This window comes from Peromyscus leucopus, chromosome 10, assembly GCF_004664715.2.
Source record: "Peromyscus leucopus breed LL Stock chromosome 10, UCI_PerLeu_2.1, whole genome shotgun sequence".
NCBI classification, from domain to species: Eukaryota; Metazoa; Chordata; class Mammalia; order Rodentia; family Cricetidae; genus Peromyscus; species Peromyscus leucopus.
In genome coordinates this window covers 55412277-55429121 of record NC_051071.1, presented here as the reverse complement: position 1 = coordinate 55429121, position 16845 = coordinate 55412277, and the positions used below count along the sequence as shown (strand labels likewise).

At 39.2% G+C, this 16845-nt stretch overlaps 1 protein-coding gene across 1 annotated transcript in view; it reads right to left on the bottom strand.

The window, feature by feature from the left end:
* Nucleotides 1–236: 236 nt before the first annotated feature.
* Nucleotides 237–16845, bottom strand: part of Grxcr1 (glutaredoxin and cysteine rich domain containing 1) — a 115038-nt gene continuing 98429 nt past the window's right edge. The window contains exons 3-4 of the mRNA XM_028882219.1: nucleotides 7792–7857; nucleotides 237–539 (exon numbers count right to left, since the gene is read on the bottom strand). Of these exons, the coding sequence (XP_028738052.1) occupies nucleotides 360–539; nucleotides 7792–7857 (246 nt within the window). The 3' untranslated portion in view covers nucleotides 237–359. The remainder of the gene's footprint in view (nucleotides 540–7791; nucleotides 7858–16845) is intronic.

The window sequence follows — 16845 nt, the reverse complement described above, 5'->3', positions numbered from 1 at the left end:
CCATCCTAAACAAGAGAGCAACATGGCAACAGGCACTGAGGTATGTTTTATTTCCTTTGAAAATCAGAAACATCTTGGGAGCTGGACTTCAGATATGGTAGAGTGATACTGAGTTTCCATAATTTCCACCAGAAACCAGCATCTAGCACAGGGCTTGGTCCATGGAAGTTGTCGAATAAATGTTTATTTAATAAAACAACAAAAGTAACCATAACCAAAAATTAAAACAAATGTTGTTATAATATACAAACTTTATTTTTAATCCAAAAACATAACTTTCTTTAAAAAAAAAAAAGTTTAGAAACCAAATTTTAGCCTTTGTTTAATAAAACGAGGCTTTCCCTGGGCAGAAAATCCGGTTATCCAGCACAGTTCTTACAGCGCTGAAGACCATTCTCGTTACAAGCTGTACACTTCAGGGCTTTGAAAGCGTCCGTAAAGCAATTTCGAAACACTGACATCTTGCTTCCATGGCACACGGAGCATGGAAGGAAGCCAAAGCCTCCACAGGAAGGACACTCATGTGGGTGCTGTACTCTCTATATAGGGCGGTGAGAAACAGGAAAGAACGGAATATATGTTAGTGAAAGCAATTCAGTCAGTATTGTGAGATGCTGTAAAACAACATTGGTAGGAGATCATTGTGGCTATGCACTTGACAACATCAGCCATTAATATCCATGGGACCTAGGAGAAGGAGAAGTGCAGAATTCTTTCACTGCCTTCCTTGATGGCCATCTACAGCACAGGCTTGGCTTATAAAGTCTAGTAAATTTTAGGCTAAGTGTGTTGGATGGCACATACTTTCAAGAGTTTTGTCATATGAAAACATTTTGCCAACTAAACATAACAAAAGATTATTGTTTTCATGAGAAAAAAAATACTTCTAGCTCTCTCTTTTGAATCTCTTAACACTTTTCTGTCTTCTAGAATAGTACATCCAATAAAGAATTTGAAAAATCAGAAAACTAGGAGCTAAAGTTTAAAGGATCCACTATCAACCAAAGAGCCATCATTACATTGCCAAATTGAATAATTCTTTAATCATTGCAAACACTTTCATTACATGCTATTTCTTCCCTCTACGCTCCCCCTCCACATAGAGACATCGTCTTCAAGAGAGACACAATGCAAGCATCATTATCCTCATTTGATACTTTAAAAAAAACAGACACGGATATCTTGAGACATTTATGCACATCATAAACCTTTCTTAATAGCTGTCAGCCTTTCTACCTTTAGCAAAAATAAAGCATCTCAAATATAGAATAAATACAACCAGGTTTTGTGTGGAAGACAGTATTTAATAAAACATTCACACTCATTCCAATGTGCTTCTTTGCCCATGTAAGCTTTCTCAGAATCTATTGCTGGAACTCACCATGCCCCAGGTGATTAGAAGCCATCACAGAATGAACACAAACAAAACTGATGCTAAGTTACTGACTTGCAATACAGGAATTGGCAGCAACGTTTGAAAGCCTGGCTTTGTGCAAGGTTAGAAAATGTAGGCAACATACACACATACACACACACACACACACACACACACACACACACACACACACACACCTGCAAAATGACAAACTCAGACAAATGTATTTGACCCACACAGATACATACAGTTTTGCAATGGAGAGTCAAAATTACACATTTAAAAACTCAGTTGAAAAAAAGAAACCTGAACTAGCTGAATCTACTCTTCAATTCCCTACTATATACAACTAAGAATCTAAAAAACAAATAAGTAAATGTAATTTTATCCTCATAAGTAATTTCAGAATGTAATTTGGAAAGTAAGCATCAGAATATAATCAACTGCATGTATACATCCTCAGATCTCTTTTCATGTATACATTTTCTCTAAGACCCACTTACTGCTACCCTTTAATTTAGCTGTTATAGTAAGACACAAAACATATGTAATGTTTCTTTTTTTTTTTCATTTTTAACAGCACAGAATTATTTTGATGGAAAGTAGGTGTTGCCAGTCTCAATGACACAAATTGGAAACTGGAAATGCTATAAAGATTGAAGAGATTCAAAGATCTCCCAAACAGATAGATTGAATGAAAGTGGTAATTGGATGATTTTGTAATTGTTCTGTGCAAGAATTGATCCCTATAAAGAAGGTTGGACTTGATTTTCTTTTTGTAATGTTAAAATGTCTTTGTAAAGACATTTCAGAAGGAAAGAATATTCTTTAAAAGATAAATATAGCCGGGCGGTGGTGGCACACGCCTTTAATCCCAGCACTCGGGAGGCAGAGGCAGGTGGATCTCTGTGAGTTCGAGGCCAGCCTGGTCTCCAAAGCAAGTTCCAGGAAAGGCGCAAAGCTACACAGAGAAACCCTGTCTCGAAAAACCAAAAAAAAAAAAAAAAAAAAAAAAAAAAAAGATAAATATACGGAAATTCTCAAATAATGACATCATTGAATTTCAAAAATAAAATGATCATGTCAATACATGTTTGACATCACTATAATTGTGAAAGGATACATTCAGAACTATCAAGTTGGTCTTGTTAGCACACACTTGTAAACCAAGAACTTCAGAAGTAGCAGGAAGATAAAAAGTTTAAGATAATCTTTGTCTGTATAGTGAGTTTGAGACAAACTTAGGAGATGATAGATAGATGACACAAAGGTAGACAGGTAGATAGATAGATAGATAGATAGATAGATAGATAGATAGATAGATAGATGATAGATGGATGGTTGGTCTTATATAAGAATTGCAGCAACTGGACAAAATAGATATTAAGCCAACCTATAGCTTAGATAGAGAGAGCAACAGCATCTGGAATCCAGGACTCCATTACTGCTGGGTTGTAAATAGTTTTAGCTTCATAGTAGAACAAGATGGCCACATATTGCAACTAAAAATAAGTAATATTCAGTTAAATTTGAATTTCAAATAGATCACAGGAAAAAAATTATATAAACATATATATTTCCCTGGAAATAAACTACAAAACATTCATAGTTTACGTGACATTAAAATGTAAGTGGGAATCAAGCTTCTTTGGCAGACTAACAGGGCAGGTGCCATCAAGCAACAGGAGGAATGTTTGGAAAGCAGCTGTTTATCAACCAATGTAAATTATTTGGTAGTTTTTAAAAATGTGCCTCAGCATTTCAGCAACAAATATAAAAAAAACATCAGGTAGACTTTATCTGAAACCAACTCCCACTGTGTCCTGGGACACTTGTGAATGATGAAATTTTAAAATAGCATATGGTTTTCCCAAAGAATGTATTTATGATGACAAAGATGAGCAAAGCCGAAATAAAGCATGGGCTCTAGTCATCCACCTCATCTCATTCTCTCCTGTCACTCACTCACCCTGAACATCAGGCTGTCAGTACATAGGCCTCAAAACTGCAATGCAACAGTATTAGAATTTATTTTACATCACTGATCTGAAATAGAGCCTACAAAATTACTTTTGATGAATAAAAACATCAAACGTTAAATCCACTAGTACCAGGAGTCTACTCTAACTTCATAATTTATCTGAACATCACAACCAATGAGTTTTCTAAGAGAAAATTAACATATCAACACTGAAACCTACATTCTCATGTTGACAGGGTCACTGGTATATCACTGGCAATCAAGGCCATCCTAAAAGCCTGTCTTCAGAATCCTTGAATTGTAAGATGAGATCTTTGATTATTCAGTTATTGACAGGATTCAGTGAACTAATCCACGGAGGACAAAGAGAAGGCTGGCTGGCAAACAGTGAGATTAGATGTTGTAAGCCATTATTTTATTAATAAATCTCTACCTTAAGTCATATGCACCAGCTGCTGTCTCCAGATAAATTGTTCATAGGCACATGACTCAGCCTTATCCTATTATGCTGAGTTATTTGATTTAAATGCATCAGCATTAGTTTTCTGGTCTAAGACCTTGCCCCTGTAAGGGAAAAGTAAATATGTCTTTAATTCATTTGTTAATTTTGATGGTTATGGCACAATGGTGAAACTATTCTAAGACCGCTTCTATTCTCATTTTTTAAAATAGCTATTTCAATGACAAATGTGAGGCAAGACATGGCTTTTGTGTCATGTAAATCTGGTCCACTTGGCCTGTTGCTCATGTGCAAGGACACAGACAATCTCCATCAATATGCCCCAGCCACTCAGCTTGCCAGAGAAATGTTCACTTGAACAGTATACATGGTAGCTAGCATTCTTGAACCAGAAAATGTAAACTTGTTTGCTTATTTCCTTCTCTTAGCCCCATACAGCCCCTAAGCCTTGTTCCTCACCTTCACTTAGGATAACTGCTAAGCCTTGAACTTGGACTGTGAAGACCAAGAGAAGTTGTATGACTGGCATGTAATACCCAGTGATACAAATCAGAACTGAATAACCTGTCTAATGTCTTGCTATAGAATAAACAGTTGTCCATCTTCTAGGATGTTCCATGAGAAACAGACCATGGTGTTAGAACAGCTTATTCCCTGCACCTAATACACTAGATAAATTTCTCAACCAGTCTTGTGTCTTGTCATGATAAAGTCATATGTCCCACTTACCTATATGTCATTTGAATTGAGAGTCACAGGAGCATAGCTTTATGATTAATATCCTGACTTTAGAGTCAGGCTGATCAGATTCAGGAATGAAACATTTTCTGTAACATCTTGAGCAAGTGATTTAGTCTCTTTCTGTACCAATTCTCTTAATGGCTTCATGGGAATAATAATATAACCTATTTCAATCATTCAGTATATATAAAACACCAAGCATATTACTTGCTACACAATCAGGATTTAAATGTTTCCAGCCCTGTGAATATTTAACTCCTGCCAAAGCTAACCAGAGTACTAGATGTTCATATTTGAATATTGCATCCTCATCCACTTTGTTTGATCATCTAATGCTTCTCTAGGACCTGTCTCTTTATCTAAGTTGACTTCTATTAAACCCTAGTTCCCTCATAGGCAGGATTTCCTAGATGACTACAATTCTCTACCAGTTTTACCCTTCAGACAAGAAGTCCAACCAAACTGTAGCACCTTACAATGTCTATAACAGTAGAAGCCAGTAGCACACCACCCTTTTCAAAACTAGAAATAATCTTACTATTTGCATTTTAATTGTACTGATTGTAAAATTGAGATAAACTTTAAAATGATAAAAATGTTTTTCCAAAGCCCTGTAAGCTGAAAGAGAAAGAGTGTTTACATTAATCTAGTATGTAGATATTAAGTGACAGAGTAAAAGAATCATGGATAAAAGGGGATAAATGTTCAGGGCATCTAAGTCAGTTATACATCTGTACAAAGGAAACTATGGAGGTCCATTCATCCTATGAGATTCTGAAAGATGATACTAAAGTATGGAATTAAAATACTTGTCTTAGTTAGGGTTTCTATTGCAGTGAAGAAACATCATGTCCAAAAAGCAAGTTGCAGGGAAAGGGTTTATTTCGCTTAAACTTTGGCATTGCTGTTCATCATTAAGACAGGGACTCAAGCAGGGCAGGAACCTGGAGGCAGAAGCTGATGCAGAGACTATGGCAGGATGCTGCTTACTGGCTTGCTTCACATGGCTTGCACAGCCTACTTTCTTATAGAACCCAGGACCACCAGCCCAGGGATGGCACCATACACAATGGGCTGGATTCTCCCCGACTGATTACTAATTAAGAAAATGCCCTACAGCTGTATCTTATGCAGGCATTTGCTCAACTGAGGCTCCTTTGTCTCTGATGACTCTAGCTTGTGTCAAGTTGATATAAAACCAACCAATATAATGCTATCTACATAAGGCTATTTATGTTTAAATTTGGGTCAAAAATTATATAAAATTTAAAAATCCATTTCCTTGGGAGATATAAGCAAGAGAATCGGGAGCTCAAGGTCATCCTCAGCTATGTAGTAAGTTGTAAGCTAAATAAGACCTTGTCTCAAACAAAAGGAAAAATCAGTTCCTCAGTCATACAACCTTATGTTACGTGATCAATAGCCACAGGCAGGCAGTGGCAACTAGTCATTTAAGGCAGAAATTGGTTCCATTGTGGAAGCAAGAGCTACTAGAAAAGGCTGTCTTGGAGAGGTATGCAGCTGCTAAACTAAATGCCTTCAATGGTCACATATCAGTAGAAAATCAAATCAGGTGTATTCTATGATACAATTTGCATAATATTAAAATGTATTCAGAAAACTATATAATAGATAAATAATATACACTATGCAATTTTGTGGGTTAAATAAAAGATGCACATTAACCTAAATTAATGACTTTATGGAATTGAAGTGGTCTATAGGAGCAAAAAGAAAAAAGAAATCTACCTATGCAAATATTTTTATCTGAATGGAATTTTTGACAGGTAAGTGCATACTCTCATTTGATGCCTTAAGCTATCAGGACTCCAAGGAGTGAAGCTACATGTCCAAAGTCATATGACTATCAGGGGAGCTGGACTGCCAGGTAAAATTCTCAAATTTTCAAACCATAATACTTCAGAAATTACAAATTGTGTATGCTAAGGAAAATTAGGAAATCAGATCATACCATATTTTCTTCCTACATCCCCAGAACACTCCCTGTTCAGACGCACTTTCTCTATCTGCCGCCTTTATTGGACCACTGTGTATAAGTGTAATGCAACTGTTATTATTATGACAGAAAATTAGCTCAGAACTTTTGTGAGCTACTGCTGTACGCAAGCAAGTCTTTGAGCAGACATGGTTGTCCCCTAAAGGACGGTGCTCGGAAACCATAACTACTCAAAAAAAATTGTCAAATGAGTGAACACATCTTGTTTTCCTTCTGAGAAAGACTAAATATCAATTTAAAAAAAACTGTTAAAATCAAGGAGTGTATAGCTCATTTGGGATGTAAATCAAATACCCCAAGGAAAATGATAAAAGGAATCCTTTGGCAACCACACAATATGAAGAGTCATGGAGATAAGAAGGCAGGAAAGACTAGAGAGTTATTTTTAAAACTAGTTTTATAGATAGAGACTACAGACCTTCCAGGTAGTGGAATGAAATGAGGAACTGGAACAATAGCAATCTCGGTAGACTGAACTCGCATAAGTGAGTGGTTCTAAGGGAGCGGAGAGGCCACAGAGCTCTTACTTTTGACTGATGTAGAGGTAGGTGTGGGAGAGAATCAAAAATACAGTAGAACAAGAAGGGACAGTAGAGGCATGTGGATGCTGGCCTGCCTTGTTCACCTGGGAAAGCTCTGGGTAATTATGAATATATAATTTTCACTCTTAAAACCATTTCCATCTGGATGATAAACCATATGGTCTCCCTATGTGCAGGAAGAAACAGGCTGATACAATCATTTACCAGGAAAATGCTGAAAGTTTCCTGGTTGCACGTTAATTTGATACACTATATATTTGAATAATTGTGTCTCTCATGCTATAATTGTAAAAGGTAGGAACAAAAATTTAAAAGCGTGTCTTACAGAAATCGTTTTCCCTTTACCTTCATCAATGATGAATAAGTCCATGGGAATAAGTGTGTTTTAAGACAATTGTCCAGCTTAGTACTTCAACACCTCTATTATAGAGAATTAGTCTCAGACAAAGCCAACTAAAAAGTTCAGTTAATAGGATGAGGTTGTTAGAAGCAGATATTTAGATCACCCTAGATAGAGCAAATACAATGGCAGGTGGTACCCAATTAAAACTGTCCCACACACACCATTATATATTTGTATGAACATGGCATAAAAATTCAACTAGGAAACCAATTACAACCAGAATGTGCTTAGCATTTTGATTACTAAAAATAAGTTGTCCAAAGCACAATTACCTCGATTTTGGTTAAGAGGTCTTGCAGTTCTCCTGATTCATTCATTGACAAAATTTTCTCAGCACCCTATAAATCAGAGGGGTAGGGAAAAAAGAAAATGTGTTGCGTTAGTATTTGAAAAGCCAAAGTCATAGCCAGGAAAGGTTAACTCACGAAATAATGAACACAGTCTTCCCCCTCAGCTCTGAGCACACTTAGAACCCAAGGCCAAAAGGTTTTGCTGGCATGTACCCACTCCTGTGTCAAGGGCCAGTGTGGGCACTGAGAACTCTGCCAAAGGGGGCACACTCTGGGAAGTACTAGCTGTCACATCAGGTCCCGACTGGCATGCATACAGCACACCCAGGGACCTAGCGCCAGGCCTTCTCCCTGGGAAAAGGAGCTTTGAGCCAATCCACAGCTTGGATTGTCTCTGCCCTCTCCTAGTCTTCCTGGACATGGCCCTCCCTACAGTCATGCATGTACCAATGACAGCTAAGAAAATCATCATCACTAAACCAGCACCGTTGTCAGAGAGCAATCACCATCTCCTTTGACACAGTAGACTCTACTAGTAGTCGAAATTGACCTTTAGTAAAATTAAATAACAATCGCAAGGTCTCCTAGAGAGAAAGCATAAAAGCAGTCAGAACACAGGCACGGGAATTGCTCCAGAGCTGACGTTACTGCAAAAGTAAGAATAGGAGCCATGTAGGCACTTTCCTGCACGTTTGTCGTGGCTCTTGGAACTATCCCAGCTGTCTCTCTTTTCTATATTTTTCTTAGCACTCTCCTATTCCACTTCTCAAAGCACAGGGAGGGGAGGAGGAAAGTTTGGGTAATTATTACTAATAAAAGCCTGAGCCCATCTCTACCGTGCTCACATTGGCTCTGCACTGCTTAGAATAGGAGTCTAATCCACCTGGTCTTAACGACCAGGTCAAGGAGGAAGAGTAAACCACATTTTTATATTCCTATTTGTGGTAAGCATGGCAGATACTCATGTAAAGAAATAATAAGATCTTAGCTCCTTCCCATGGGAATTAAAGTGTACTTTCTGTGAATACATATAAAAGAATGATTAATTTGCACAATGAAAAAATTAACGCCAAAAGAATGATATGTTGGGAAATCCCAGCGTGGGCTACAGATCTGCTTGCTAAGGCTGCAGAATGCCTTCTGCGGTTAGGGGCATTTGGTCATTTGATGACTTGTTCAGGTCAGGAAGAATATGTGACTTATCTAAGGAGAGGCAGGTTAGTTCCCTGTGTTGCCTAGGAACCGCTCTCCCTTGTTTCATTTTAGTTTAGTCTACCTTCTAACACATATCAACATCAGAAACGTCAAGTCACTATATTAAAATCCACTACAGATGAATGCACAGGGAGACAGAAAATGCACGGAGCCTAGGAGGTAGATGATATTCATTTATTTGTTGATGGTTTCACCAGGCACACAGGCAGACGTGACAGTCAACATGACATGGATGACAGAAGCCCATCGCCAAAACATTAAAGGCAGAGACTTGGAAAGAGCCGGTAATATTTTAGTTTTGTAGCTTTCCATTTCTTTTCCTGAGTTAAGCAGGCTAAAATGGGAAAATCCTCCAGGGAATCTGGCACAAGAGCTAAGGCAGCGAGGAGAATATACACCTCATTTTTCTCAAATGAAAGAAAACGCACCCCAATGACGGCAAACAAAATGAATGCCCCATAAAAAGCTATGGCCAGTCGGCTTCCCAGCTCTTTTCTAAGCAATGCATTTTTACCTCCATCAGTTGTTGTGCAGAGAATGGATCTAGTTCATTGCCTTTAAATGCATGGAATGTTCTTTTCATTGACCAAATAATTTCCAGAACATAGATTCTATCTCACAGAAGATGGCCAAGCTTTGCTGATATCAACGTCTGTGCAAAAAAAGGCATGATCTCGATAGGCAAGATAACTGGATGTCTAGTGGACAAGTGATGTACCAAGTGCTCAAGATTTTTTTTTTCAAGACAGGGTTTCTCTGTGTAGCTTTGGAGCCTGTCCTGGAACTCACTCTGTAGCCCAGGCTGGCCTCGAACTCACAGAGATCCGCCTGGCTCTACCTCCCGAGTGCTAGAAATAGAGGCGTGTGCCACCACCGCCTGGCTTTTGAATGGTTTCCCAGTTTCAGGGAGTAGACAGCTGAATACCTGCGTCCCTCCATCACCTGCTGCAGCCCAAGGGTCTCCACAATTCCTTACTCAGCCGGTGTTCAGATCTGTGCCGGGAAGTCAGATTTCTAGTCTGTATACCACGGCCTGAGCCACAATAGTAACTAAATTCTCCGGCTCCCTACTGGGCCGCACATCTCTGGCTTTGACCCCTGTAAAGTGCAAGATCTTGGAGTTGGGGTAGCCAAGAGCAGTCTAGGATCCCTCTGTCTGATCCAAAGAGCAGCAGCCAGAATGAAGATCTCAATCTAACTGGGTCATTTCCTTCCGTTCAGAGCACTTAAGATGGAGGACTCTCACTGCTCTGTTCTTCACTGCCTTTGAGTATTCCAAATGTCTCATCCACTCCTTTTTTTCAGTCAAATGAATCCAAACTATTAACTGGCTTACCAAAGATACCCATGTGTCCACAACAGAGAGTGTACCACCTTAAACACTGATGCTCTTGATAAATAACATTTTTCTGGTTTGTATTTGGCTAAGAATAACAGGGTTTGATGCTTTCCATATATAACTCTGCCATTTAATCATAAGCTACCAGAAATTAACCATACAGTTATGTGATCCAGTTTACCAAAACGTCCAGAATAACTTTATCAGTATTTGTTCTATATTTTTCATTGATTTGGAATCATTTTTTCTTAAAATAAATATAATTCTGGAAAGGATGATAACAGGATAGTAGTCGTGGTCATTGCTGCAGAGTAATCAGAATTATCACAAACTTCAAAAGAAAAGGAACTAAAGATTGAAGAGAAGCAAGAGTATGCACTGAGACAGAGGAAGAGAGAGGGAGGGAAGAAGAAGGAAAAAAGAGAGAGACAGACAGACAGACAGAGAGACTGCTGTTTCCTTTGGCACTAAAGGCTTGCTGACCACTGAGAAAACAGTACCCAAAACTCTTAGTCTGAGAACTGTGAGAGGTGGGTGTGGTTAGGATTTGCTGTTGACTGAATTCCCAGGAAGGTCAAGTGAGTGAATGGCACTTTGCACTGCAAAGACCCCACATCCACCGTGAACATGCCAGAGAAACTGAAGAGAACTACTTTAGATTTGTTCATTTTCAGTGTCGTGTTTTATCCAGTTATTACCCTGCACTGTGTGGGCCAGGATAGGTTCTGTCTCACAAATATTAATGAATATATACACATATTCATTGTATAACACATAAATGCCTATATTGTTTGGGTTTTATTCATATTTATGTATTTATACCACTTCATCTTACTAAGAACACAACTTAAGTAACAGATCTATACCACAGCATAATAATAATAAAAAAAATTGAATAAGATTTCAAGAAAAAAATACATGCCCAAATGACAGCTATGATTAAGGCTTGCAATGGACCCTCAATTAGATCCTCGGGAGAAACAGAGTCCATCTTAGCACAGGAGTCTAGACACCAACCCGAAGAAGAGGTGAAATGACTCATACAAGTAATATCCTTGCTTTTTACTGACCATAAAGAATTTTTGCTTTTAGTACATGCTATTAGAGAAATTGCTCTTGAAACCAACCAGTAAAACTTTTAGCCTCCTGCTAGCTTTAAAGAGGATTCTTTTATTTCTCACTTAATTGACTCCCTGCCACGTAGTCTCCATTTTGTTGCATATTCCACGCAGCTCCTTAAACAGCCTTCCCATGACTGGCATAAAGCCCATACCCTTGGCATGGCCCACAATGGCAGCACTGTTGCTTGACCAATCCTCCCAGGGCTGTCTCTCCCTACTTCAAGTTCCTGAATATTCCCCCTCCTCCCTTCCTTGAATTTTACACACAAGATCCATCCATTGCCTCAACTTCCTTCTGTCCTTCTCCTCACTCACCACTAGGAAAACTGCAGTAAGTTCTTCAAACCCCATTAAAATACTAAGTCTAGGCCGGGCGGTGGTGGCGCACGCCTTTAATCCCAGCACTCGGGAGGCAGAGGCAGGCGGATCTCTGTGAGTTCGAGGCCAGCCTGGTCTCCAAAGCGAGATCCAGGAAAGGCGCAAAGCTACACAGAGAAACCCTGTCTCGAAAAACCAAAAAAAAAAAAAAAAAAAAAAAAATACTAAGTCTAAATAAAGCATCCTTGAGATGCCTGGGAAAATCAGTCATCCTCAGACCACACTTGTTGCACCGCACAGCGAGCTGTGACAATATCCTTAGGTACACAATGTTCTATGTACCATCAACAACTCATGAATATTTACTGTATTATTTATCTTCAAAACTGTGCAGTAAGCACAGCATTTCATTTTAAGCAGATCTTTCTTATAATCAACACTATCTCAACAAAGGTAAGCAAGTCAGGAAAATGCCCATGGTATATTGTGAGGTGCAAGAGCTCATGCTAATGTGGCTTCTTGGAAGAATGTCATCTGAACAGAAAAACAAGTGGATGAACACAGTGGAGCCACTCCCAGGTCACTCTCTGGAGAGGACCGGGAGGCCAGGACTCAGAGATCCTGCCTGGTAAGTAATCCTTCTGCTGTGTAATCAGGAGAGCAGATGGCACGTTTGGCACTGAAAAAGCCCAGCTAGAACCAAGTGCCATGCCTGCCAAAGGATGTGCTCAATTAGTGTCTGTTGCTGTGATTGCCGTGCCCACCGGAAATGGGAGTTCACATCCACTCTGCTTGGAAAGGGGCCACATGATCCTTGCTGATGAAGTGAGTATTTCCTCTAGGACTCAGCTCTGGATCTTCTCCAGTGTGTGCCAAGCTCCACAGCATCTCTGGAGTTCTGCATTAAACACTCTTACCTGGAAACTGTACAAAACAGGTGTAGCAATATCCCACCAGTGTCAAAAAAACATAGCAAAGGCTCCTGTGGGTATTCTAATAATAAAACAAACAAACAAACAAAACCATGGTTTTCCTATGTCCCAGCAGGAACACTTAGCAGCAGAATTAACTAAAATAATTGACTTTTTGAGCAATTATGTAACACAGACCCCTGGGAGGGTGGTCAGAAAATTGCTGCCAAAGACAATGTCTTTAGTTTTAGTCAATTAGTGTTGATCCACTCTTTTCAGTGCAGTTGAAAAGTACAGTTTTCCAGGGAGGCCAATCCTGACTTTTCATAGCAAAATTACACCATCAAAATGTCGGATCATGGGAGTAGTTATTTCCTCCTTCTCTGAAAGCCACCTTTCCTCAAGTTAAATGAACTTGATGCTATTGTAAGTCAGTTTTTTTTTCAAGTGAAAATATTGATGATTAAGTTAGCAAAAGTCTGAGGATTGTTCTCCATAATAGATTCAAGATTTTTGCTTGTTGCTTGCCCAAATTCTCTTTGCATAAACTGATTTTTTTAATGCAGTAGTTAAGATCACTCAGGTAGCACAGATTTAAATTCGAATGCCTCCACTTACAAGTTAACTTCCACAGTTAACTGATGTGCTCTAAGATTCAATGCACTCATCAATAAAATAAGTATAATAATGACAACGAAGTTGCAGGGACACCATGAGATGATAGATAAGAGTATAGAATTGTGCATCATACTTGATTGGGAATTCAAAGACTAGCCATCAAGTGCCACTCATGGAAGTAAATTCCTTAAGAATTAATGTCAAACACACAAAGGTCAGTCCACAAACAAATAATGAAAGATTTGTAGAGGCCAGAAAGTGTTTTCCATTAACTTAGATGATGTTACTGTAAGTTGAAATATAACATAATATATTTTTTAAGGGGAAAGAATGGTTAAGCTTAATATGTGTTTATTCCTCATGATAGATACTGAAAAGAAAGACCTAAGTTTGTGGTTTATTCAAAGCAAAAGTGATGGGACTGGAAAGATTGTTCCATGGTTAAGAGTCCCTTTCAGAGAACTTAGCTCTCAGAACCCCTAACATCGATCACAATCACCTCTAACTCTAGTTTCAGGGGGGCTAACACCTTCTTCTGGCTTCCACAGGCTTCTGGAAGCAAATGGTACACATATACCCACATAGACACACACACACACACACACACACACACACACACACACACACACATCAATAAATCTTTAGTAAAAAAAAAAAAAAAGGGACATGAATTTTTTGAGGATTTTTTGCCAGGCTGTGAAAGTTTTCAGCTCAGTTGTAAGATGACCAAAGTGTTGCTCATTATGGGAGATTTATCGAGCTTTTAGTTAGGGTTCCCTGAAGAGTCAAAAACAAATAAAAACCTAAGAATAATTAGTTAACAACATTGCTGAAAACTGAAAATTGAGTTGATTGTTTTTCTGGAACAGTATGGATGTTTAATCAGTCAGCAGAAAAAATATTTGAGGAAGATTCACATTGCGACAGTAATTGAGAAATATAATTAGATGATCAAAATGTCAATTAAAATTCCATTCATTGGAAGGAATTCCAACTTGAATGGGCTCTCTTCCCATGTGAGAACTGAGGATATTTGAACATGGATTGGTTACTGAAGACAGAGCACTGCAGAGCTTACATTCAACAGACTCTTGCATTATTCATATTACTCACAGTAAAATGATCAAAGCCCTGAACAACAAACACACCATACCCAGCTGCCACCACAGAGGACTTTCTCGTGGTGCATTTAATGGCCCAAAATAAAATAGTATCACATTTTAAAGGTTTTGCAACAGTAAAGAAGCGTAGATCATCTAATGAGAGTTCTTTTTAAATCCACGATGAAAACACAATCTAGCCTCTAAGATCCTAGCAGGCAACTAATGGCATGCACACACACACAAAAAAGGATATTATTAAGGAACTTTCAGTAGAGGTCCACAGTTCAGAAATGTAGACTTGGGTGTTGCACAAAACACCTGTCAGTGTTGGAAAATGGTTATCCAAAGCTGGGATGCTCACTGAGAAGCTATGCTGCTGTCCACCCTGTAAGAGAAGGAACCTCAAGGAACGAGCTAAGAATAGTTCAGTAGCTGTCCAAACATCATCACTGCATGGAAGAAATATTTGAATCAACCGTCTCAACTGGCTAGCTTTATATCAACTTGGAACAAGTTAATAGTCATTTGAGAGGAGGGAGCCTCAATTGAGAAAGTGTCTCCATATGATCTAGCTGTAGGTAAGCCTATGGGGCATTTTCTTAATTAGTGATCAATGGCATGTGGCCCAGCCCATGATGGGTTGATGTCAACCCTAGACTGGTAGTCCTGGGTTCTATAAGAAAGCAGGCTGAGCAAGCCATGAGGAACAAGCCAGTAAGCAGCACTCCTCTATGGCCTCTGCATCAACTCTCTGCAAGAGCCCCTGACTCCAGGTTCCCTGCCCTACATGATTTCCTGTTCTAACTTTCTTCGGTGATAGACTATGATATGGAAGTGTAAGCTAAATAAACCCTTTCCTTCCCACACTGCTTTCAGCATGTTTCATCACAGCAACAGTAACCTTACTAGGACAAAAACTGGTACCGGGATCATGGAGTATTATGATGATAGACCAGACCACGGGTTTTGGGAAGGATTGTGGAAGGACTTTGGACCTTTGAGCTGGAAAACCCACTGAGTGTTCCAACCTTGGTGAACTAACTGCTCTGTGTGAGGGTGAAAGACAAGAATGTTCAGAGAAATGCAGAGGATGGAGGCCTGGCTTGTAAAGTTCCAGAGGGAAGTTTGAGAATCACATAAAGAGTCTTTCAAGGCCGTTCACTATTTTGGGATGAGAATCTGTACTTTTGGTTAGCTGAGGCTGAAGAATCAACTTGTAAAACCCTTGCTTTACTGAGACAATTGATGCTGTGTGGAAGGAGCTAAGGAATTAGCAGTGATTAAAAAGAGACTACCTCTTCTGGTCTGCAGTCATACATGCAAGCAGAATACTGTATACATAATAAATAAGTAAATCTTAGAGAGAGAGAAAGAGAGAGAGAGAGAGAGAGAGAGAGAGAGAGAGAGAGAGAGAGAGAGAGAGAGAAGCATCATTAAGGTGAAATTTTCTGGGAACTGTTTCCTCAAGGTCACATTACAGATGCTGTTTCAGAGGTGGCCAAGGTTGTACCCTTTGCCAGTTGCCTAACTTGATCATATGTAAGAGTCACTCGGGTGGTACTAATTTTGAAAGCATGAAGGGGGTGATGGAAAGCAGTTGAGGCTTGTCACCATGAAAAGAGCCCAGCTATTACTGAAAGTGTAGCCCAGTTCTAGCGGAGAGCCCAGCAGTTTGGAGATGCCAGTACCATGAGATGACCAAGGACAGCAGGAAGTATGAGGTAGAGCCAGATGGAGCCTAGTAGACAAGCTGTGTGTGCTTCATAGAGCAGATCCAGCGAAGTGACCCAAGCCCTTTGGAAGAGCCCAGACTATCATAAATGAATCCCAGATAGTAAACATTGAGTTATTTACACTGTTAGAATTTGGTTTTGCTTTAAACTGGTGGTAAATGTGCCCTGGTTCTTCCTCTTGAAGTAAGAAAGTATTCAATTTAATTTTGATTTTACAGGAGTACACATTAAGTTTGAACTTTTAAAAGAGATTTTGGATTTTAAAGAAATTGAACTTTTTAGCCAGGCGGTGGTGGCGCATGCTTTTAATCCCAGCACTTGGGAGGCAGAGGCAGGGGGATCTCTGTGAGTTCGAGGCCAGCCTGGGCTACAAAGTGAGTTCCAGGAAAGGCGCAAATCTACACAGAGAAATCCTGTCTCGAAAAAAAAAAAAAATGAACTTTTAATGTGTTTGAATTTGTAAAGACTGTGGGTCTTTTAAAGTTATTTATGTTTTATATTGTGATAGTAATAGTAACAGGCCATCTTGGGGATAAATGAGAAAGGAAATGTTTTACTTAAGAGGAGTGTGCTTGTGTGTCAAGTTGACAAGGGGTCAGTTGTGTTAGCTAGTTTTATGTCAACTTGACACAAGCTATGGTCATCTGAGAGGCAAGAGCTTCAACTGAGAAAAGGCCT